A 22,738-nucleotide genomic window follows, 5' to 3' on the forward strand; every position below is an offset into this window, starting at 1 on the left:
CATAGGACTCAGTAATCCAGGCTTTTTTTTTTTTCAAAATCTTGTGTGGAATTATACAACACATGTCTCCAAAACACAGGTATTGATCTCCGAAGTCTTCACCACATTCGCCCTTTTTACAACTACTTACTCTCTTAGTACTGTCTTCAAATGCATTTAGCCAAATATGGATCTTTCCAAATACATCCAGAGCACAAACTCACACATTAGACCCTCACACCAGGGATATGCATATGGATTTATTTGCATCTAGTCTCAAGCCTTGGAAGAGCGACTTGGTGCAAATACATTTGTTGTATAACATGCTGTTGATGTTATACCTTTTCCCACCAGCACTGCAGAAGAATGCAAAACTTTGTAATGAGATTGTGCCAAGAGTCATAATTCACCATTTCATCGGAGGACAAGTCTGCCTGCTGCTGCCAGTCTCTTTTAGGGTAAATGTTCTGACAGTGAAAGGAGAGAGGCGTTCAGAGTAGGAAAAAAGATGAAGCCACTAAAATGCAAATTTTATTCACAGTTGGCATATTTATAAATATATATATTACATTCTTACAATCTACAGTACATTCTAAATATAGAGGGATTCAATCTAAGTGTTTGTGGGAGGGTGAGTGTGTATTAAACAGAGCAACCTAGATTCAATGACAGAAAGAGACTTAATAATAAAAGGGGGGCAAGGGCTCACTCCGGAAAAGAAAGGAAAACTTGAAATATAAGCCAGAATTTAGTTAATGCTTTGGCACTTTGCCACCGGTCACTGGAAACCGCTTTTGGACCTGACAATAAATGCTGTGGTTTTAGGGCTGAAGGGTATACCAGACTCAAAGGGAAACCACTGAAATCTTACCGTATGTACATCCTTATCAGAGGAAAACAAAAGATAACCATCACTTCTGGGAGAAACAAAACGTTATCTACCGAGTTTAGCTGTTCAGATTTCAACAGTGTTGGCTGTGCAGCTCTTCTCCGTGGCCTTTCAGTGCCCTCTAAACGTGCTGGGCAGGGGACTAAAGAAGCGTGAGCAGAAGGAACCAAACAACCTGACCTCTCCCAGGGAAGGGGACGAACAAAGAGACAGCTGCTGTTTGTGTCTGAGTCCTGCACAAGTCATGCTTACCCAAGAGAGAGCAGTCAACTTTGGTAAATGACAGCACATAAAGCGAGTACCAGCGTGGTACCAACCCTGCCTGTGCTTGGAGAGAGCACACCATGGAGAAGCGAGTGTGCATGGAAGGGGAGAGAGAATCCTCCATGCTTCCAGATATGACTGATGCTAGCAAGTGCCCTCAGGGTTCCTGGCTGGGAGTGCTCCAGGGAAATGGCAGGGAATATAAATTTGAAACAGGACAATCAAAGAAAGTGGGCTTTTAAAAATAGCTTGTTCCCTCAAACTTTCCAAAATGGACCTTCCTTTAAATGAGTGGTATTCTGAGTATAGATTCTATCTTCTTCTATTTTACAAATTAAGAAATACTGAAAATTAGCTGGCAACGTTTATTACCTTGGCATCTACTTAAAAAGACAGTTTCGGTTTTAACTGTATATGTGTATCCATTCTCAGTGCTTGGGAGGCAAACGTGCTGGTTTGTAAACAGCCCAGTTACTCCATTTTTCCCATCAGATTCTTTGGAAACTCATGACTTTGCATCACTGGGAGCTGCTCTGCTCACATCGTTGATTTTTCTCAGCTTTAAACTAACGTTCTCGGATGGATATGCCCTGCATGTGGCTTGAAAGACATGCTCTCTTCGTTGATCTATTCATATTCACTCCTAGTCCAATTTTTTTGCTTTTAAACAAAGCTTGCAATATTGAACAGTAGAGCTGAACGAACTTTGTAATATCCAAACTGCACTGGAGTTTGTTATATTTATTGATTTCCTGGGACAGCTCAGAGAAGGAGACCGTATTATTTTGCTAAGTTTTTTGTCATGTTACCATGAATCAAGAAATCTCACACATCTCTCACTCCCATCTCTGAGCACAGAGAAGATTTGTATTTGTATTTTAAGAGCTGCCCAGGATCTCTGGTCTCCCAGCTGCTTTTGGGTGGCTTTTAGGGGCTCCATGGAGTTATTATCCATCAGCTGATTCTTATGATCAATACAGCATTTTGCCCCACTACCCAAAATTAAAGGCAGAAGGTGAGTGAAAAACAAATGAACAAACAAACCAAACCAAATAGTCTTTTGTGTCTTATTACACATTTTCATGTAATCTCTCCATATAGTTTTTAAGTTCTTTGCACTCTCCCAGGTCCATATCCTGGCAAACCCATTTAATATCATCTTCACTGTTCATCAAGATTGAGTTGACAGTTGGACATCCATCATCAGAGGAGATGGTGGTAAATGTGGTGAATTTAACCCGTTTCCTCTTAGAGGTAGGAGAAGTAGTTGGTTCACTTTTCTGTTCTTTCCCTTCAGTGAATGTGGACTCAGCAGATCTAAAAGCTTGTCCATTAATATTCTGGGGGGCATTTGTGTTGAGGAGATATTTGCTTTCTTCATAGTCCACTCCTCTATCAATGGCTGTAATACGTTCGTCTTGTTGAGATGAGAAATTTATGTGATTCTCCAGAAGTTCTGTCCTGTTGCTCAGCCCAACCCAGTCATGAGAGTGGCTCAGGCCTTCTTGTTCTTCGAAGGGAACTTGTTTGTTTCTGTACTTCAAAGCAAAAGTGACACAGTTGATAAGGAAGACCAGAATTGCCAGGCAAAAGACTCCCAGCAGAGCATACATTCCTATCTCCAGATCACTGAGCCCCCTGGGGGTCTGTACCAGGTCATTCTCTTCCAAGTCATTGTTTCTTGGCAGATCCACCTGTGCAGGGAAGCTCGTGAAATCTATTGGGATGTTCTGCAGATGACTGTCATCATCCAGGAGGCTCTCTCTGTCTTCTTTTTTACTTAGAATAGACTTTTGAGTGGTGGTCCCTTTGCCTTGCTCTTGGCCCATGGAGGAGCTATAATACTGGCCATCTGGCCCAGCTCTTTCCTGCAAAGTGGTTTTTTGACGCCGGTCGCCAGCACGATTTTCTAGGTGGACACCAGCACCCCTGTGTTTACTATCGCTGATATTAGGGTTGGCATCACTCTGCCCAAACTTCACTTTAATGTTACCACTTCCGACAGCCAGGATGCTCTTCCTTTTGGATTTCTGGCACGATTCACTGATCACCATCTCCACCTTCACCAGTGTCCCCTGGCCTTCCCTCTCAGCTGCAATCACAGGCCACTTGAACTTGGGGTCATGGTGAATGGAGACCACCTTCTCATCCAGAGATGTAGCTGATAAGGAGAAGTCTTTGGAGTCATAAATATCCAGGGGCATGACAGATCCATCACTGAACTGGATCCAGCAGCTGATGGCTGCTTCCTATTTTATACAAAACAAATATACACACACTCAGAATAAACATCGAGGGAAATACGTTCTGTCCTGGTCTATTTCCTCCTCCTCACAAGATCCATATACCATTTATAACCAGAAAAGAAATAAAAAAGCAGAGCAAGAAAATTAATGCTAGGAGAAATACTAGTTTAAAACACTCATTGATAATAAGATTTCTTTCCCCAAAGGTGCTTAAGGGAGCTGTATCCCCTGGGCTGCACAGAATCTACAGCACCATAATAAATTGCATGTCAGAAGGCATTACCAGCTACTGAGATCATTTACTGTTGTATATTTAAATGAAAAAATATATTGCATTATTTCTAACCTGCTTAAAATACAAAGTCTCCTCTTGTTACACACAACACATGTTAAAACATATCTAATATAGCAAATAGACCTATACATGGCTTCAGACATCCAGTCCTTGAATTCTGTCTCTCCAATGAAATGCTTTGTAGAAGCAGAGGAAACAGACCAGTTACTTCTTGAGGAAATGGCCAGAGTAATTTTCACGCTTGTTAGCGATTAAAAGCCAGACAGTAATGAAATTTAATCCTGTGCAACACAAACTGTGTACTTCACAGTACAAGGAAGTTTATGGAATAGTAACTGGGTCAGACCTGGGTACTAATTCTGTATTTGTGTGCGTAACGTCTTCTGGGAACCTTGGCTTTTAGCTTCTAACCAGGATATTCTAAAGAATTCTTACATTTCAGAAAACATGCTGTCACCCAATTCAGAAGGTCTGATCCTCTACGGTCCTCTCGATTTTGATTGGTCATGCTGCCTGAGAAAATCTTGGTGTTCACATATATATCACTTGTGGGTAAAATTCAGATAGCTCCACTGGAATCCAACTCCTGCTCTGGATGGTTTGACTCACTCTGTTTCAGTCGGGATATCTGCACCTGCTTAAACACTGTAGGTACCATACCAGAAAAACTCCTGTCTTGATGAGTGGATTCTATGGTGTCCAAACTGATGGGAGCTCTTGCCCGGAGCAGCTGGGCTCACCCTGCTCAGATGGACAGACAGACAGACAACCAACCAATCCACTAACCTGCGGATAACCCTACTTGCTGGAATGGCATTACTGGAGTCTTGTTTCTTTAAATAAACAGCTTTTCAGACAGACTGTATTTACATTTTAACTCAGCATACAGAAAGAGAATAAATATTTATCATTTCCTGTTAAATCATTTCCAGCACATAGTCGTTTACCTGTTCAAATCACAGAGGACAGGCTTCCAGTCTCTGGGGATTGTGTTGTGCATAATCTACTGGCCTGATTCCGAAATCCTTACAGCCATAAAGCTCCCTATGCTTCAATGGGAGATTTGCTTCTGTCTCTATTTCAGGACTGAGCCCTAAGACTTTGCTGACACTGTCATAAATCCCGGCTTTGTGTTTATTAATCTTTGGATGTTTCTTGAAGGCCGCATAGAATTTATATCATCGGCTCTCATCCTCTCACTGTGTTGCTTAAACCTGCATAATCATTTAATAATTTTGCATTGCTCTGCTTATAGGGATTGTTCTCTGGACATCGTGTACTAAGTGATGGAAGGAATCAGATGTCTTTCAAAGTGGAGTCAGTCCTTGGAGAGCAGAGGGTGCACGATTCCTTGCTGGTTTAGTACTGATCCAGCGCCGTTCTGTCTACAGTCCTATAGCAAGAGAGGCACTCATCTGGACTCCATTTCTGGGGGCTGGGCTGCATACTGGGACTAAATGCCATCAAACACAGCTTTTGGGTTGATTTCAAGGTAGTTTGTTTAACTCTCCATGTCAGCAATGGATTAGCTCAGTGGCCTTATTTCTAGCTGCCTGGCCTTGATTTCTTAACTCCTGGAAGACTATGGGAGCCTGATTTTTATCACCCTATAAAGATGGCAGTTCTGCATTATTTCTCATCTTACATCCCAAGGATAAGACCCAATGATGAATTAAAGCATCTCAACAGTTGGCCAGATTTCAAACGTGTATGCCGTGCTCATTTACCTTTAAAGCTCAGATCATGTTTAAGAGTTAAGAGCCAGGTGCATCCTTGACATTAGTCCCAGAGTGATGGATTTGGTTGAAAAAAAAGTTTAAATTTAAAATCTAGACAACAGCACAAGGACAACTGTTGAGCAGGACCTGATGGAGAGGTGATAAAGTCCAAAAGCCCTTAGTGTTTTTGCCAGCATATGGATGGCTCAGTACAAGGATTTCAGATCTGCCGGAGCTTGAACAAGGCAAAGTTTGGTTGAACCATTCTTAGCGCCAGAAGAAAAAAGAGGGGAAGTCTGGTATTACTCACAGAATAACCCCATTGCAAAGGTAGGATCAAAGGTAATAGACACTGGAGAGAAAACTCTCCCATTCCCCTTTGTCACGTGTCAAAATTGATCACGTCCACGAGAGCCTGTGAAGATCTGACTGAAGAAAAAGGGAACATCAGACAACAGTGATCACTGATACAGGGACTGAGAATAACTGGGAAAAAACGATTTATGTACGTATTTATGTTTAATCATGTATCATATTCTAGTAATGACTTAGAATTAAAAGGATGTTCCCCAGATACTTAACATGGTAAAAATATATATATATATGGAAGAGTCTGGCACTATGCAAAATACCTTCTTTTTTAAAGATGGACTTTAGAACTGATTTAACTGACTTCAACGGGAGGCTGAACTCAGCAATGCCACTGGCATCATCTCCACTGCTGTGACAGGAGCTGGATGGGACAGAAAGGGATGTGTGTGTGTGTGTGTGTGAGGTGACTTCTGTTGCTTATTTATGACACATCACTGAGTTGCACGGGTTATGCAAGGGCTGCAGCCAAGACAGATGTGGCAGGCTTGTTTGCTGACTTGTGTTGTTTAGTCTTTGCTATTTTTGTGAGATCTTTGTTTTTCTACTAGGGCACCTGATGGTCTTTGTTAAGAAGTGCCCATAAAGAAAATGTTTTATTAGTATATTGTTAATAAAAATCTGCTCCATCCCCTCAGCTTTAAGATTAAGTGTAGTGAATCAGAGCAGCATCCTTTCACAACAAAGTACATGTGAACAGTAGTACCTGTTTTGGAGACTGGAGCAGCTCTTGTGCTACTGCTGTAGCAAAGATGGCCTTATTGCTTCCTGGGCTGAGCTGCAGGGAGAGTGACAATCCAGTTACCAGCTGCACTCCCAGGTCAGTTATTGTCACCTTCTCATCCAGAACTGTCACTGTCTTCTCTGCCAAAATAGCATCTGAAAGTGGGGACAAGATCTGAAAAGAAAAGTCAAAATTAGCTACAGCCATTCTGCATAGCAGAAGAAAATGCAAAGTAAAATGGTGATGCAAAGCTATTGTTACACAGATAAATGCTATTAGCTTTTAACAGACACTACTAAAATATGATGAAAAATGAGCCAGTCACATTGTATAAGTCTTCTGCAATAATAGGGTGCTTATAACATCTTTTATTATAGTAATTATAATCAGCTATGCTATTCACATCTCTGATATGATAGCCACACCTGTTTCAGATACATTGAATATTTTAACTGCAATCTTTATGTGAAAAAGAATTTTTTTTTAACATTAATGTCATTGGATAGCATGTGAATAATGCAATCTATACATTTACATACAGTCCTTAGAATAAACAACACTATAATTATTCTGTTGCATATTGCTACAAGGAACAGTCACAGTACCATGTACAGAATTGACAAAGAAAACTAGTTTTAGTTAATAAAGCATTCATGGAGATCAGTGAACTGACATATGACACCCAAAGATGTCCATTAGCAAGTAAGTTTAATTTAATTATACAAGGTATTCATTAAATGGAACTTGCTCTCTGCTGTTTGCCATTGGACTTTTCTTTCCAAAATTTAATGTGCATTTGTGGAAGCCTTAGAAGTCCCAAATCTCTGGAAAGTCATTTAGAAAATCAACAGATTTTGCAGAAATTCATAATCTCAAATCCCATTTCTCCAAACCTGAAAACATGTGTTATCAACTACTGTGATGGCTGTTTTCTGGATTGATAATGAATACATTTGGAGATGTAAGCTTTTTTCTTTTTTTTCTTTTTAAAAACTGTTCCAGTGCTTCTTAACATGTTTTCTATTTTGTAGTAGCAATAAATTATCCTTCTCTTCTCTTCTCTTCTCTTCTCTTCTCTTCTCTTCTCTTCTCTTCCTTTTCCTCTTCCTTTTCCTTTTCCTTTTCCTTTTCTTTCTTTTCCCCCCCTTTTTTTCTTTTTTTTCTTTTTCCCCTCTGGGACCCCATTTCCTGGGCCAGTATTTCTCTGCACGTCAGGAAGAACATGTGAAAAGATATGTGAAAAGCTGCCAATGACCCAATGCATAGGTTTAGGTGAGTTGCTTTTGATGGGGAAACTGAGGCACAGTGGCATTTACTGGCCATATTGGCTGAAATGGATGAAACAAAATCTGTACCTCTGGAGAATACAGCTCAGTTGTCACTGATTGATCTTTTAACATCACTCTAGAAGTGCTTGTTATTATTACTGCTTTATGTGTATTTGGAAATGTACCCTAACGTTCATGTTTTGTAACACTGCTTGAGCTCAGGAGGCTTGTGGGGATTCATTGCCATGTGACTCAGCCTTGGTTCCTCAGCCAACACGAGTTAACTTTGCCTCTACCCTTTCCTCTGTCACTGTAGGCTTTGATTAGACAGATGTTCCACCAGCTGCATGCCTCGTGCTAGCCCATATGTTGGCTCCATGTTCAGCAATGGCCTTAAACAAAAATAATCATAACCTGCACTTACACAGGCTGGGCTAGATTTCCTAGGACTGCAGTCTGCATATTTCATGGCACAAGACATGCATAGAAAACAATCTTGTGTCCTCCAGACCTTGCTGCAACTGTGCTCCGTTCAGAAATCCGTCTCCAGTGTCTGTAGCTAATGCCAGAAGCTGCGTTACACCTGATCAGCACATTGGTTCAGAGGCGATGGATTAACAGAGGAAAGGGAGTAAATAATTAATTTTTCCTACCTGAATTGTTGTCATTCCGAGCTCCTGCCCGATCAAAACCTGTCCATCCTGTAGCTTAGCAATTCTTGGCTCCTCTACCTGCATGAAGTCGCTCACCAGGTCGGTGATGTCAATTTGCCAGTCAGAACCCAGCAAATAGCTCAGCTGGCCACCAGGCTCCGGGGCTTCGGCCACAAACTGTGTGAGGACCCGGACCATCGCGTGCTGGTACTGAAGGGCACAGCCTCTTCCCTTCCGTTCGTCCTCTTCTTCATCATCGCTGTCCCTGGCTGGTCTGGTAGAACATCAAGAGCCAAAAATTAACAAAAATTGATGCTAGGGGAGTTTGGAAAAGGAAAGTTGTTGCTGACATTAGGCTGTAGCATGGGTGGTGGAGTATAGAGCTGCTGCCCCCCACCCCCCAGCATCTCTGTTGAAACTGCTTCTGTCTGCATTTCTGAAATCAGCCAGGCCACCCTGCTTTCATCCCATTTCCCTTGTTCACAGCTGAGGCCTCCATGCTACAGCATGGCCTCGAAAATCACCAACCTTCTAGCTTCACTGCTACGTTGTCCTCTTTGAACCTCTCTCATGCTTTCCAAACTTAAGTCTTTACTTTCAGGACATCCGCACTTTTTTTGTTCTGGATCTGCCCATAAACATCTTGGTGTTGCCATGGAAATCTCCTCTGTTTACACCTACTTACATATCTTTTTCTGTATGGCATTCAGGCTGAAATCACTTTTCCACAAACGTCCTCACCTTTCTGCTTTGATATTAACAGAAACCTGGTAATAAGTGATGTTCTCATCAGCAGGTGAGAACGGCAAGTTCCCACTTTATCCATTTGTTCTTCTGCTTTACAACACTGACAGCCTAGATCTGCCTGTATCCACTCACCGTCCTGTCCTCACTATCTGTGGGTGCAGACAGCAAACTTAAAGCCTTGCTCTAGCAGAACCCTGACTCTGGGACATGATCACTGTCACTGGATCCTACAACATGAGTGCAAAATAAGTATGCATCAACTGTTTGCCATTAAAAGTGACCAAATTACCTGGCAGGAGCTGTGGACCAGGTGGGAGCCTGGCCAGAGCTGGTCAGCGTGGGTGCCTCTTGCTGATCCCATAGTCAACCCTGCAATTGACTCTTTTTGTTTCACTCCCTCGCACTATAAACAGAAATTGATTTCCACTGAAGGATCATGCAACCTGCATCTTCCATTTCCCTTATAAGACCAGTGAAGTAGCCTATTGAATAAATGTCTGATGACCTTCAAATTTACACTGGAATTGCATTAAGGCCAAATGAGCATGTTCAGATCCACTGCCTCTGACAGGTCTTTGGCAAGTGCACAACCCAGAATGAACATCCTCTAATGAAACCTACCTCTTATTAGAGATGATGGGGACTCTCCACCCCTTGATCTGATTTAGTTCTGTGTCAGAGACCTCTATCTGCAGCGGGAGACGAGGAACCCAGACTGTCATTTCTAAAGGGGCACTCAGATGCTGGTAAGTAAAATTAACTATGACATTCACTTTGCCTTTCATTTCCTTCCCATTGACAAAGACATAGTCACACCTGTCAGAAACCTGGGAAAAAAAAAAAAAGAGGAAGAAAAAAAAAATTAATGAGTCTCCTCACAAATTATAAAGTACATCACAGAGTGAGTGGGAGGGAGAAAAAGAATATAAGTTTAAACTAGCTCCAAGTTCAGAGGACAACTAGGAATAACAAGAAGGTTGCCTGGTGTGACCGTAACAGGCTGGGTAATTTAGCATCATTTTAACAGGTAGGCTTTCTCTGCTATAAACATTTCTAGTATAACCTGAGATAAAAGAACATCTTTCTCTCCTTACTTCCCATTCCATACTACGACTGTCCTGAAACAATGGTTTTAAGAGAGGATTCTTCTTTGTCCTCCTTGACTTTGTGGGCTCCACAAGGAATTCCTTGTGCCCTGGGGGAGGAGCAGGTGGATAATTGCCTGATTATGCAGATCAATAGGGGGACAAATTTGTATAGTCACCTCTGAACTGGGACAAAGAGTTTTTTGCTATGGGTGGCAAGTGGGGTGATTGCATCACCCCAGTGCTAATGGAAAGGGATTAGAAAAGGAAAGGGACTCACACTGGAAAGGGACTTACACTGATGTGCCCAGTGATGTTCATTGGGCCAAGCAGCTCCATCTCAACTGCAAGCCCAACAAAGGTCTTACACACCATGCTGCTCAAGCTAGTCCTGATGTCACTTTATTTATAGCCTGCAGCTCTGGACATCAATATTGCTGAGAGTTACTAAATCTCACTCAAGCAATTTAGCAGCTATTGCAAGCATCTAGGTGAGCTGACAGGACCTGTTCATTACAGCTAGTTAAAATATACGAGTAAATGTACACGTCAAATAATTTATTAACTACCACTTTACCATGCTGATGATGTGAAGGAATGATCTATTAAATCCCTGAACTCTCTTCACAATCCATTACCAGCCAGGCCATCTATTCCATTCTGTGGATGTATTTAATACTTCTGACTCCAGAACGCAGTCTCATCCTCATCTGAATTTAATGCCATTTTCTACTTTTCTGTTTAAATGTTAAATAAATTTAAATCGTATTTAAATATCAACAGCTTTTGTGGGGTAATTTGCATTTCTAATATTATTATCTTTAAACAACAACAAACCCCCTTGCAGACAGTCCATAGTAAATCCATTTCCATCCTTGCTTCTCTGATCCTAGGTAGTGTACAAAAAAGGTTATCATGACTCTACCAATACCTCCCTTGCAAGCAATAGCTGTCTTAAGGTCAAAATCTTGCAGCTGCTATTGGTTTCAGCAGGAGAATATTGAATTTATTTACAGTCAGAATTATGTTGTTAGGGATATTCTCATGTTAGCATGTTTTACAAGAGCTCTTAACAGCTCCTATCAGGATCCAATCTCATTGTGCTGTACAACAAGCGAAGCCAGTTGCTGCCACAAAAGCCTCAAGGCATGGGTGAATGTACCATAAGGGCCTCACAGAACGCTGGAGCACAGAGTAACAGCCATAATGCTGATCCAACCTGGCTCAGCTGAGAATGAGAGTGCAGGGCTGTGAGAGAAGCCTCAAGTGAGCCTGCAGAAATGGCCATGGGAAAGGCTAGAGGCATGAGCATGTTTCCCTTGTGGGAAACATAGGAGAACAGACATGATGCCCCTGCATCCTTACAAAATGCACACTAATGTGAGTGCAACACTCAGGGCAAGAACTACATCCTACTTCCCACCTGCAACATTACCAGAATGTCCAGCAGGCAGGCACAGAGCTTCAGGCAGTGCCTGGTACATCTGCTCCTTTTCTCACCCCATATTACCTTGCTTCTGCAAGTGAAAAACTTCAATTCCTTGCTGGCGTTGCACTTATCCCTGTTGCCTTTTTCTATTTTAAATACTGCTCTCAGACCAGACAACTCTCCCATGTGCTATAAAGCAATGTCTGCTGCTTTTTATACCTTTCCTCTTTTCCCTAGGCTGCCAGCAAGAAATACTGGGCAGTCGCAATGTGCTGATTTCCACCTGTGAGGCAGCTGGGTAACCTAAAGAGGAGGTGGCCTTGAGTAAAGCACTGAGCCTGGGGGCTGATTGCCCTGAGGTCCCTCACCCAACTTTGTGAGCAGCAGGTTGGACCACACTTGTAAGAGAATGGCCCGAAGACAAGGATTTTCTTCAGAGCAGCACAGAGCCAATAGGTTTCAGTGCCTTGCTCACCACTTCTGCTTCCAGCCAGCAACACTTTGTGTTTGTGAATCTTAGGGAGCTAATGCATTTGGCAATTAAATGTCCCCCTGGGTGATCAGCCTCAGGCTGAAACCATTTCCTGGTGATTTCAGATGCCTTGCAGCACAGAAATCCCAGCTGAGGAGTCCTCTGCAGAGCAGAGCCCCAGGACCCACAGCCCTGCTGTCCAGCCCTCATGCAATAGGGCTTCTGGCAGGCCTCCTGCCAAGAGTCCTCTCTCTGGGAAATGCTTCCCTGTAGGAGCAGCAGCCTTTGAAGCATTCCTGCACGCAGGTGGGGTTTGGCTGTTGCTTTCATTGGGCTGCCTGTGTGTGAAGAGCAGATCAGCACACAGGGGCTGCAGCAAGGCTGAGGCTCTCCCAGGCAATACATGGAACTGCTGTATTACTCCAGTAAGTGATGGGAATCCAACTCGGATTTTAATTCATTAATGCTCAAGCAATAGCAAGAGAAAGAACATTTGACAGACAAAGCGACTTCAGCTTCAACTTTATCAGAGGTTATTAGGAGTGAGTTAAAAAAAGAATCCAGCCCTAAAAACCTACTATATGAAAGATTAAATTAATACCCTGACCTTGTGCTTTCAAGATAATGATTTACAAAACAAACCGATGGTCAGAGAAAAAAAAAGACTGGGCTTGGGATACCCACTTACTCCCATTTCCCTTTCTGTAAGTGAAGACAGCAACAACTATGGGCTCATTCAGCTCCCAGCCAGCCCTTCACTGCTGGAATGAATAAGCATCACTGTTCTGCTGCAGTTTGCATGCAGTCCTAACAGAGCAGCATCAAAACATGGTGCAAAATACAGTACATTTTCATAACTCGGGCCAGGACATTCAGAAACAGGTCATCAATAGAAAGGCAGATTAGCTGTGCCTGTGTTGCTGCAGACACATCCGAACCATTCATCTTCCACCACAAGAGAAAGAGGAAAAAGATGTAGAGAAGGAAGAAACATCGAGCTCCTCTGTCTCTTTTGAGACCGAGTTTTCTAAGCTGTTTGTTAGAAATGAGTGCAGATTTTGTGGAACAAGCTGGACGGGGCTCAGCCGTGGCTCGGCAGGACAAACACTCACACGCAGAGCAGAGCAGAGAGCTGTGAGCACAGCCCAGCAGCTGGTAGCCCCAGGCAGCCCTGCAGCAGCATCCCCAGTGCCCTGCAGCCCCGGGCTGCCCCACGTCACACTGATGGGGGCACAAGGCAGCCCTGTTGCTGCTGCCTTTCCCAAGCATGCTTGTCTCTTCAATCTGAACTGGATTTCCACCTGTCACTCTGTCGAGCAGCTCCCTTTCTTTTGCGTTAATTCACACAACCAGCCTTTAACCACCAACCCTTCCTGCACCGCAGCTCTCGCTTTGCACGCCTCACCACACACAGAAGCAATGGCTGTGGCTCAAGTTTATTAAATGCATGGATGGCGTGGCTGCACATACCCTCAGATGTGGGTGCACGAGCGTGTGAGCGAGTCTGCGCTCTATCAACAGACAGCTCCCCAACAGCCTGCTATTAACTACAGAGCTGCAAAGGCTTTGCCCCCAAACAGAAGACTACTAAACACACTATAAAATGCAATGGCAGCTACAAAGGGGCTGGAGCAAGGTGCAGGGAAAAGTGACGTGCTGTGGTTCCAAAAGGCAGGGACTCTCACCATCAGTCTTTTCCCTTTCCCCTGCCTTTAAGTTCCCATCTCACGGGGATGGCCACTCCATGATTCTCAGGAAAGGTGAAAAGGGCTCCTGAGGGAAGGAGTAGATTTTCTTTTCCTGCTAATGTAATGCTGGAATACATCTCTGCATGCTGTGGCTGTAATACAAGGACATTATAATGCCATTAAATTCTTCTGGTGCTGTGCTCCCTTGCTAAAGCCTTTCTGGGCTTTGTGTCACAGGGGCCTTTCACACATCTACGCTGAGCTGCCTGCTATTAATTAAGGGCAGCTGTACTCACAAGATGCTCTGCAAATTCTCTCAACACAAGGGGACTGTGGGGACTTTTATCTCTTAAGGGAGATGAGATCTGAATGGCTTTTTTGGGAACAAACTTGGTAGGATATTAAAGCACTTCGAGTTTTGCTGGGCTCCTGCAGCTCCACCTCTTTTCCTTACATCAGTGAACAACTCCACACACACATTTAATCTCCATGCACTGGGGCAGCAGAGGTCAGAGGTCCCTTATTGGCAGCATAGCACAGGATTAGGACTTAGATTGGTAGGTACGCCATGTCCATACCAAGCACGTGGCTCTGGCGAGCTGGATGTCAAGTTCAATCATCAGCACTATAAAATGTGCAGAGAGGATATTTCAGCTGTGCCCAGCACTGCATTCAGCTTCCCAGCCCTATTCTCTGAATGGGAACAGAGCGAGGGCGCCGCTGATTCCTGCCACAAAATCCTCATCATAAGCATTCACTCCTCAGCCCCAAGTGTAGTTCTGTACACCCAAAGCTGTGCCCAAAACTCAACTAGCAGCCCTACAGCTGTGAAAGTGATGCTGCTGCATCACTTGAACACACAAACTCTGTTTCCTTGGCAAACAATCACTGACCAGAAAGGAGGGGTTCCTGCTGCACCAAGGCTCTTCTTTATTATGTTTACTTAAAACGTCTGTTTGTTTTATGTGTAGAGATGCCAGCTCTCTCTCCTTCAAAACACCCCACATTCTATACTCTTCAGGTGTGATCACAAGAAAGGGAAATGAGATTTTATTAATTTATCCTCATTTCACGGTTTGAGAGGCGATCTGTGGAAGAAAACACTCAGCCCTTTGAAGCAGAGCTGCAGCCAGCCCGGGAGAAACATGGAAAGAAGCAATAAGGTTGCTCAGAAATCACACATCCTCCCTACTCACTGCCTCCTGCAGTGTATATTGGTCCCATCCCTTCCCTAAAAGCATTTTAGTGCTCTTCCCATTACCCTTTTGAAGAAGGCATCTCTGGTAGATAGGTATCTCTGTAGCTGACTATTCCTTCAAGACTGTATACTCTATGTGAGGTTTGGGCTGAATAACAACCAAAAATCTAAAAAGAAAGAGGGAAAAGGGAATGCACACCATAACTCCCAGAAGAGGCACACAGTATTTCACCATTAGCTCTCAGAAATAACTGTAACTGTCTTCTCTCACTTCATTATCATTACTAAATTCCCATGGGACAACAGTAAAATCCTTACAGGAAACTGCTTTTCTGACGCAGTAATTGTTGGACCCCTTACAAAGTCACAGCTAATAAGTCTTTGAAAATTAAACGCATCTGGAGCAGTTCTGGTTTAGCCATTTCAAGGGTGGCCAATTAGGAAAGCAAGTCTCTGTATTTTGGAAACACACTGGGACTCTGCCTCCAATCCGTGCTTCTGCAAGTGCTCCTTCCCCCATGCAAGCACTCTCCATTTCTAAAACATGCATCAAGTACAGCCTTGCCACCTTGGCAACCTCATGGGATCTCTTCTGATTTAGCGCTGCACACATTTTCCTTGGTCTACCAGCATAAATGGTGATATTTAGTAACGTAAGTTATGTTAATGAGTCCTGCCTAAATCACCACTGTCAGAAGAAGAATGGAGGAGTCTCTTATAACCATTAAAAATGAATGAGGAGGGAAATAAATAAGCAAAAGCAGCTCATTTGAGCTATAAAAGACTTCAGAACACAAGCTGTGTACCAAGGTACAAAAGGATGTGGCTGTTATTAGCTCCATAACTCACTTAGAAATGACTCAGGGGAGGCGGAGCCACATTTAATCACCTGTGCTGGAGGAGTGCGGTTACCGCGATAACCCACTGCAGCCTGAAATCAGGCAATGCAGATAAATGGCCACAATGAAGCAGCAGCACGGGGCGTAGATCTGCCCTAAGCCCATTGTATGTCTAGAGATGGGAGATGTCCTGGTCTGGGATTTTGTGAGGACCCAGAGGATGTGAAATCACCATCCTGAGATCCAATGGCAGCAGATCTGTGAGCCACTCTGGATGTTGCTGGAAGTAGGAACCACTGAACTGCTGCACTTAAGGAATAATCCCAGCAGCTCCTGTGATGAAGGGGCACACCTTCAAAGTATCCACACTTTTTTGCAGCAGTTTTCCTGTAGCAGCACAGCACCAGAAAATGCTGCTATCCACAGCTGCATCCACTTTTATTACCCAAATGCCTTCCTAAGAGCTTGTTTTCTGCCATGTCTCCATAGCATCATGCTGCAAGCATTCCTGACAATGCTTCAGAGGAAGTTCAGCAAAAAATAGACATTAGCAATGAGATGTGCAATTGAAGAAACGTCTCTTTGATAGTTTTTTTTTACTGCACTAATCCGCCTGAAGCACGTTATAGGTGATATTGATGAAGAGAGCTCTGATGCTTATTTATTTCTAAGGAATTTTTAGTTCGTTCTACAGCTCTGTGGCAAATATCAATATATTATCCTCAGCAAAATACACTTGAGCAAAATGTAAAATAGCACATTTCAAAACGACTTACAATTCTGGGCAAACATCCAATTTTAGCTGCAAGTTTAATACTTCTTTTGTGAACATTATGGGTCTGACATAACGTTTGCAGCGTGTTGGTGTAACTAACTGAAAATCCCCTCATTAAAAGTGTCTCGGAAGAATCAACTTTAAAAAAAATAAATAAAGATTGAGATTTGGAGTATATAATTTTGGTGGATTTTTTCCCTCCAAAGCCCAAGCTTTGCACTCACTTTGAGTGCCAAGAGCCATCAGATAAATCTTTACGCAGTGGATTTGCACAGCCATGTGTTTTTCAAGGATGCAGTGAGAGAAGAGCAGCTTCTTCCTTGTCCCCACTGAGCTCTGGGTCTCTGGGGGATGTGAGGTGGTTCCTTTCCCCAGAGCTGGCAGTAGGGCTGCCTGCAGCACGAAGCCTCACTGTAAGAAGGCTTTCAAGACACCTATATATGGTTTCATTTTTGGGTCATGAAATTCGGTTTCATTTCAATTTCAAATGATTAAAATTATGTAAAAATACCATGAGATCAAGGAAGAAGTTATTTTAAAATGAAAAAAATCAAAACATTTCACTTTGGAAATGTCAAAACAAGATGTTTCTTTGACACAACAGGAACCTGTTATCGTGCATTTTTTTTTTTCTGTCTTTCAGAGATGAAATTCCAGAGAAGTAAGCATAATTTCTTGAAACTGTTTTTACAGAACTACAAATTCTGAGAGAACATATCCTATCAAATTTTCCCCAATAAGCTTAATCAGCTGGGGCCACAACTCAAAGCAAAACCGTCACAAGAAAACTCTGCTCAATTAAAATCCAATCACTTCATGCAATCTGGAGTATCTTTAGAGAAATGAATAGTGCTATTTTCATTTGCAGAAAGGAGTGCAAAGGCACAGGACAACCTCTCTGGAAGTCTGGGATTAATTCCCAACCCACGCTTACAAGATAGCTGTGTATAATTTATTGAGACTCGTACTCTCAAGGATATTGAAGTCTTTACTCCCATTGAACTCAGGGGAATTTGGTGGTTAAAATCTCTTTAAGAATCTGGACTTGAATCAGCTTGTGATGTATTTGTAAAATGAGGAATACTCTCCCCTTGTTTTACAAGGATTTTGCAAAGCTTAATTTATAAGAAACAAGGTGCTGGGGTTACACAAGTACATCTTTCCTCTGCTTAACATTTCTCCGTAGTTAGAGAACAGTCCTTCCCTTTTTCCACCCATTCTAGGAACCAGCAGCCAACGAGAGCCCTCCATCAGCACAGCACAGCTTGGTGGGATGCACCATAGGGTTCCTGGCAAGCAGGCAAAGCCAAGAGGAATCAAACAGCTTCATTCACTCCTGCTGTCCTCTGCTCCTTCTGTGGCTGCAGCCATCCCTATTGCTGTTGGCTGTGCTGCCGTCCCTGCTTTCCAGCTGGAAAAGAAAGGTGGTGCCTTCCTGCCCACCTGCTGCTCCTGGTGTTGGGAGAGCAGGGATCAGCAGGAGGATGCTCTGTTAAAAATCACTGCTGCCAGCACGCGGTCAGCAGGAGGATGGAGCGGCCTCAGCACCGGCTGCCCTACATCATGGGGACATGAGGATGTCAGTGCTGGCACACAGAAATGCCAACGTTCCATTAGACAAGTGCTGTCTGACTGCTCGCCAGTACCGTGGGCTCAACCCACCACCTCGTGCTCAGGTTTTAGAAGCCACAGTTGGCTGCAACAAATGTGACAACGCTTTCTTGCCAGTGTTAATGAAGTTACAGCTTCCTACCTCTCTCCTGATCTGAAAACCACATGAACTCCATATCGCTCGCTGTGGTTGCCCAAGCAAAGCAGGAGAAGAACGATAAACACATCAAGTACCCTATGGTTTGTCACTACACTGAGAATGCCATTTCTTCCCTCCTTCCATGAAAGCTTAAAGAGGAATAATGGCAGTAAAACAACCATGCTTCACACTCATGAAATAATGGAGATGCTCAGGCTGCAATTATGATAAATACTGGCTGCCCAGTGAAGGAGAGCCAATGCAGGGACAAACAGGACAGACCACACACTGACACAGAACCAGGGGACAGACAGTCTCCCATTGGTCAGCTCAGGTCAGTGAAGCAGCACAGGGGAGAGGAAGGAACTGCAGCACACAGAGCCTGAAATAGCCTACTGTAAGGTCTCTGTGTATCATGCATGAGAGTCCCCTTTGGGAGAGAGGAAAATGGGCAAAGCCACATGTGGCAGGGATCTGAGAATACACAGGGAGAGCAAAGTGCTTCAGGTTACTCCTACATTCTCCCGTGGCAGCTGAGGAAACAGAGGATATGCTGAAACTCACCACACGCAGAAAGGGCAGGTGAAGGAGATCCGACATGCCTAAGGCATCACATAATATTTGTAAGCAAGTCAAGAAATGGACTCTAAATCCCAGGGCTCTCCTAGAACGATGTTATTCAGAACCAGAGCACCACTCTGCCAAGGCAAGCTCTGTCCTCGGGGCAGGTGTTCCCTGCCTGCTGCCTGCAGGAGCACTGTGCTGGTGCTACTGGCTCAGGCTGCTGCCATCTCCACGGCTTCTCGAGGCTTCAGCAGCCATGGGAACTTTTTCTTTTGGGGTGATACCCCTGCAGTGTAACAGCATGGGCAGTTGGAAAGATTGGGCTGTCGCAAACTCTGCAATTTATATAGTACAGTATTTCCATTGGCTATGTTGAGTTCTCTTTTTTGGCACTGCCATCACATATATTACAATTATGTTAACAAGCCTGTCCTAAGGAACTCCTATTTTTCTCTTCATTACCCTGAGACAAACTTCCAGTCATTTCTCATCTACCCTTATCCAGCCATTTTTGATAGACTGTACAAGTGTAGAAGCAGAACTCTATTCATGAACAAATTCAAATGACTATTACATTGATGCTGCTCTTAGTGGCATAGGTAAAATGGAAACAAAGCATGCTTGCTGTGCTAAGCAGCGTGCATTACAGCTCCCCCACACACCCAGCTGTGCAGTGCAGGATCCCACTGCCAGGCAAGACATGGGACTGAGCTTCCCTATTTCAGATGGAACTTCTAAATCAGGAGTTCCCGAAGTCCTGCCTAGATGACAGTGTTACAAACATATCTGTTAAGCAACACTTGTAGAGAAATCCCCTCCTCACCAGCTGACCAGTTTCCACCCTGAAACACATGCAATGAAAGTCACTGTCCACCTACAAAATCTTCATATCGTATTCCAAAATTTGCATGTTACTCAGCACTGTGACCAAGCTATGATTCACCACTGACTCCAATTAAATTTATTTTTTCCCTTGAAAAAATAAGACTCTCTTTTAAAGAGTCTCCAAAACTAAAAAACGAATAACATCTAAAGATTTTTTTGTATCAGCTGATGCAAAAGGAATTACCACTGCTACTGAGGCGTTAAGCATGGCTGCTACGGTTTAGTAAAAAGTGAGAAAAAGAGAAACCATTAAAAAATAAATTTTGTTTAAGGCTACAAGAGAAATGTAAAACCTTCTAAACTAGTTAAGACTACTAAACTGGTTAGCAAAAGGCACTGGGCTGATATATGCTCTGCCTCCTTGGAATCACTCATCATTCATCTCCATCACTGTATTGCAGACTAGAAGCATTGCTATTTTTTTTGACAACATTCTCATTTTTTCAGCTTCCAAAAAACCTCTAGACAGGGATTGTCAGCTCTAATTATGCAGCTCGTGCTGCGGCGACAGGTGGTTACCAAAAAATCAGAAATGACACTTTGACTTTTGCAAATGGATTCTGAAGTTTGGGCCGTGTTCTTGATGAAAATAGCCATAAAGGAGGGAAGACAGAAGAATGCTGAGGGCAGTCATATGAAAAGGGGAAGACTCACTATCCTGGGCATTTCTGCACCTTGGCATGCCACAGGTGCCATGAGCAGGTCATGTGCCAGGCCCTCCAGCAACAGATTGAATAGGATGCTCAAAGAATCACTCTCCAGTAGAGTTTCCATCCATTAAGTGAGGACAACAGCACTTATTACCTCAGAGAATATCATTAGTGGTTGGAGCCCCAGGGACGTAATATTTCTGCCCAAGGATTTCATCCAGACCTCAGACTTCATTCTGACTCTGGTAGGCTTTGATCCTACCCTAAAGGGCAAGCACTTCTGTCCTTGAACAAGAAGAGTCCTGTTCAAATTTCTTTCCAAGAAGCAGTGGGTTATCCATTAATTTTAATGAGGTTCACCACCGAGAACTGGTCTGACCCAAGCCAAGCATGAAACCAGACCTCCACTGACTTAAAGGTGGTGAGAGCCATGCAGGAGAAGCAAATGAAAAGACCCTGCAGGGAGAAGAGAAGGCCATGATGAAAGCAGAGTAGAGAGTTTGAACTCTTCAGTGTTCTCAGACTTTAGAGTCCCATGAGCACAGATCTGCAGGCAGCTTCTTGAGTTAAGCCACAGCTCAGCTGGTGGTTAATAGAATAATGACCAAATGCTGCTGAAATTACTTTTGTAACTTAGACACCATCCTGAGCAAATGCACTGCACTTCAGTTACTTCAACACAGGGAAAAGAAGGGAAAAGAAGATGAAATGTGTTTAGCAATGGCAGTCTTTCGAGGTTAGTGTTACAAGGACAAAGATATTTCCATCTTGGTGATAGTATGGTTTCAAAACGTCTTGAAGATTCAGCCCTCCTCTGGCACTGAATTTGCACAGCCAAAGCCTAGTTCTCTTGCTCTGGGAAGCAGGCAGATATCCAACATTACCACTTAGAAGAAAAAGGAAAAATTTGTTGCTATATACATACACTCATGCATGCACGCCAAGCTCTGGAAAGCTGGCCAACACCTTGCAGTGACTGGAGAGAAACAACGCAACAGTAAAGCATGAAAAATTTCTCACAGAGACCTACGGCTTTTTAAGCCAAAAATCATTTGCAGAGGAACATATAACCAAGGCAGTGCTTCAACAGCACAACTGTACCCATAACACGCAAGTATCAGAGGAAAGCATGGACAGACTGAAATGCCAGAGAGTATTTTCCAAACCACATTCACTATAAAAGTGACTGCAAAGTTTATATCAGAATGGGAGAACACGTCCTTTCCCACCAGAGCTGTGGGCTAGGATGTGAGAGCAATGAAGAGATTTCTGTCCTTGCCTGACCTACTACCACAACCTTCTCTTATTAGGGATGCCTGTTTCTGAACAACTGAAGATAAATCACTTTCTTACTGGTTTGCAAAATGGCACATTGCTGTGATCTTGCTGCCCCTCACACCAGTAAGGTGTGGCACACAGATGTCAGGCTGTGCTGATGGTTGGCCAGCTAGTGGCCATGGCTGGGGGTTCACTGTCTGACCCACCAGTTTTTAGCAAACTCCTCTCCAAAAAGCTGTCCTCAGCTTGCTTGTTATCAAGCAAACTTCATGCAGGCTGCCTGCTCTGCCTCTTCTACTGGGTGCATGCTCTCTTTGCAATAATTTCTGGAAGATGTCAAGCTCTCAGTGCCCAGTGGTTTTGTTTTAGCAGAGAGGGTGAGAAACAACAGCAATGCAACTATGTGTGCATGCTGGGAACAGGATGGGAGTGATCCTTGTATCCCCAGGATTCCCACACAGTGAGTAGTGGCACCAATCTTCAAGGAAAATCTCATCATCATTCCACCATATCTCCAACCACCTGCAAACGTTGCTGCTGCTAATGTTCACTGCTCATTTTACATCCCCACAGAAGCCCCTTGCAATGGTGCTGAGCAAAACCCAGGCTCCTTCAGCATCCCTCTGGGGACAGAAACAATCTAAAGCCACTTGCTCCCCTTTGTGAACAAAGGTCATTATTTTGATAAATTAGTTAAATCTCTCTCAGTCAGCAACAATGACTCTGAATTATTCAGCATGCATCTGTCTTTTCCCTTACAAAAATGGCTTGTAAAGCAATAAGTGTATTTCATTTGAACCACTTCTAAAAGATGTAAGACAGTTTGGGTTCACTCCAGTGCCCCTTGAAGTCAATGGGAGTCTTTAGTTTAATTTCCATTTAATTAATTTCATTAAACTTGCAGATCATGCCAAGCGGGGAGGGGTATTAAGTAGTTCAGTGAACAGGATTAGCATTCAGAATGATGTGATAG

General features: G+C 43.4%; 1 protein-coding gene across 1 annotated transcript in view; it reads right to left on the bottom strand.

Annotated features, from left to right (window-relative positions):
* Positions 1–563: 563 nt before the first annotated feature.
* The window catches only part of TMEM132D (transmembrane protein 132D), a 195,648-nt gene continuing 173,473 nt past the window's right edge, over positions 564–22,738 (bottom strand). Inside the window, exons 8-11 of the mRNA XM_042829099.1 lie at positions 9,774–9,979; positions 8,406–8,679; positions 6,467–6,658; positions 564–3,381 (exon numbers count right to left, since the gene is read on the bottom strand). Of these exons, the coding sequence (XP_042685033.1) occupies positions 2,203–3,381; positions 6,467–6,658; positions 8,406–8,679; positions 9,774–9,979 (1,851 nt within the window). The 3' untranslated portion in view covers positions 564–2,202. The remainder of the gene's footprint in view (positions 3,382–6,466; positions 6,659–8,405; positions 8,680–9,773; positions 9,980–22,738) is intronic.

The sequence above is a fragment of the Centrocercus urophasianus genome, unplaced genomic scaffold (assembly GCF_019232065.1).
Source record: "Centrocercus urophasianus isolate 14NV4802_14NV808 unplaced genomic scaffold, USGS_Curo_1.0 seq_30, whole genome shotgun sequence".
NCBI classification, from domain to species: Eukaryota; Metazoa; Chordata; class Aves; order Galliformes; family Phasianidae; genus Centrocercus; species Centrocercus urophasianus.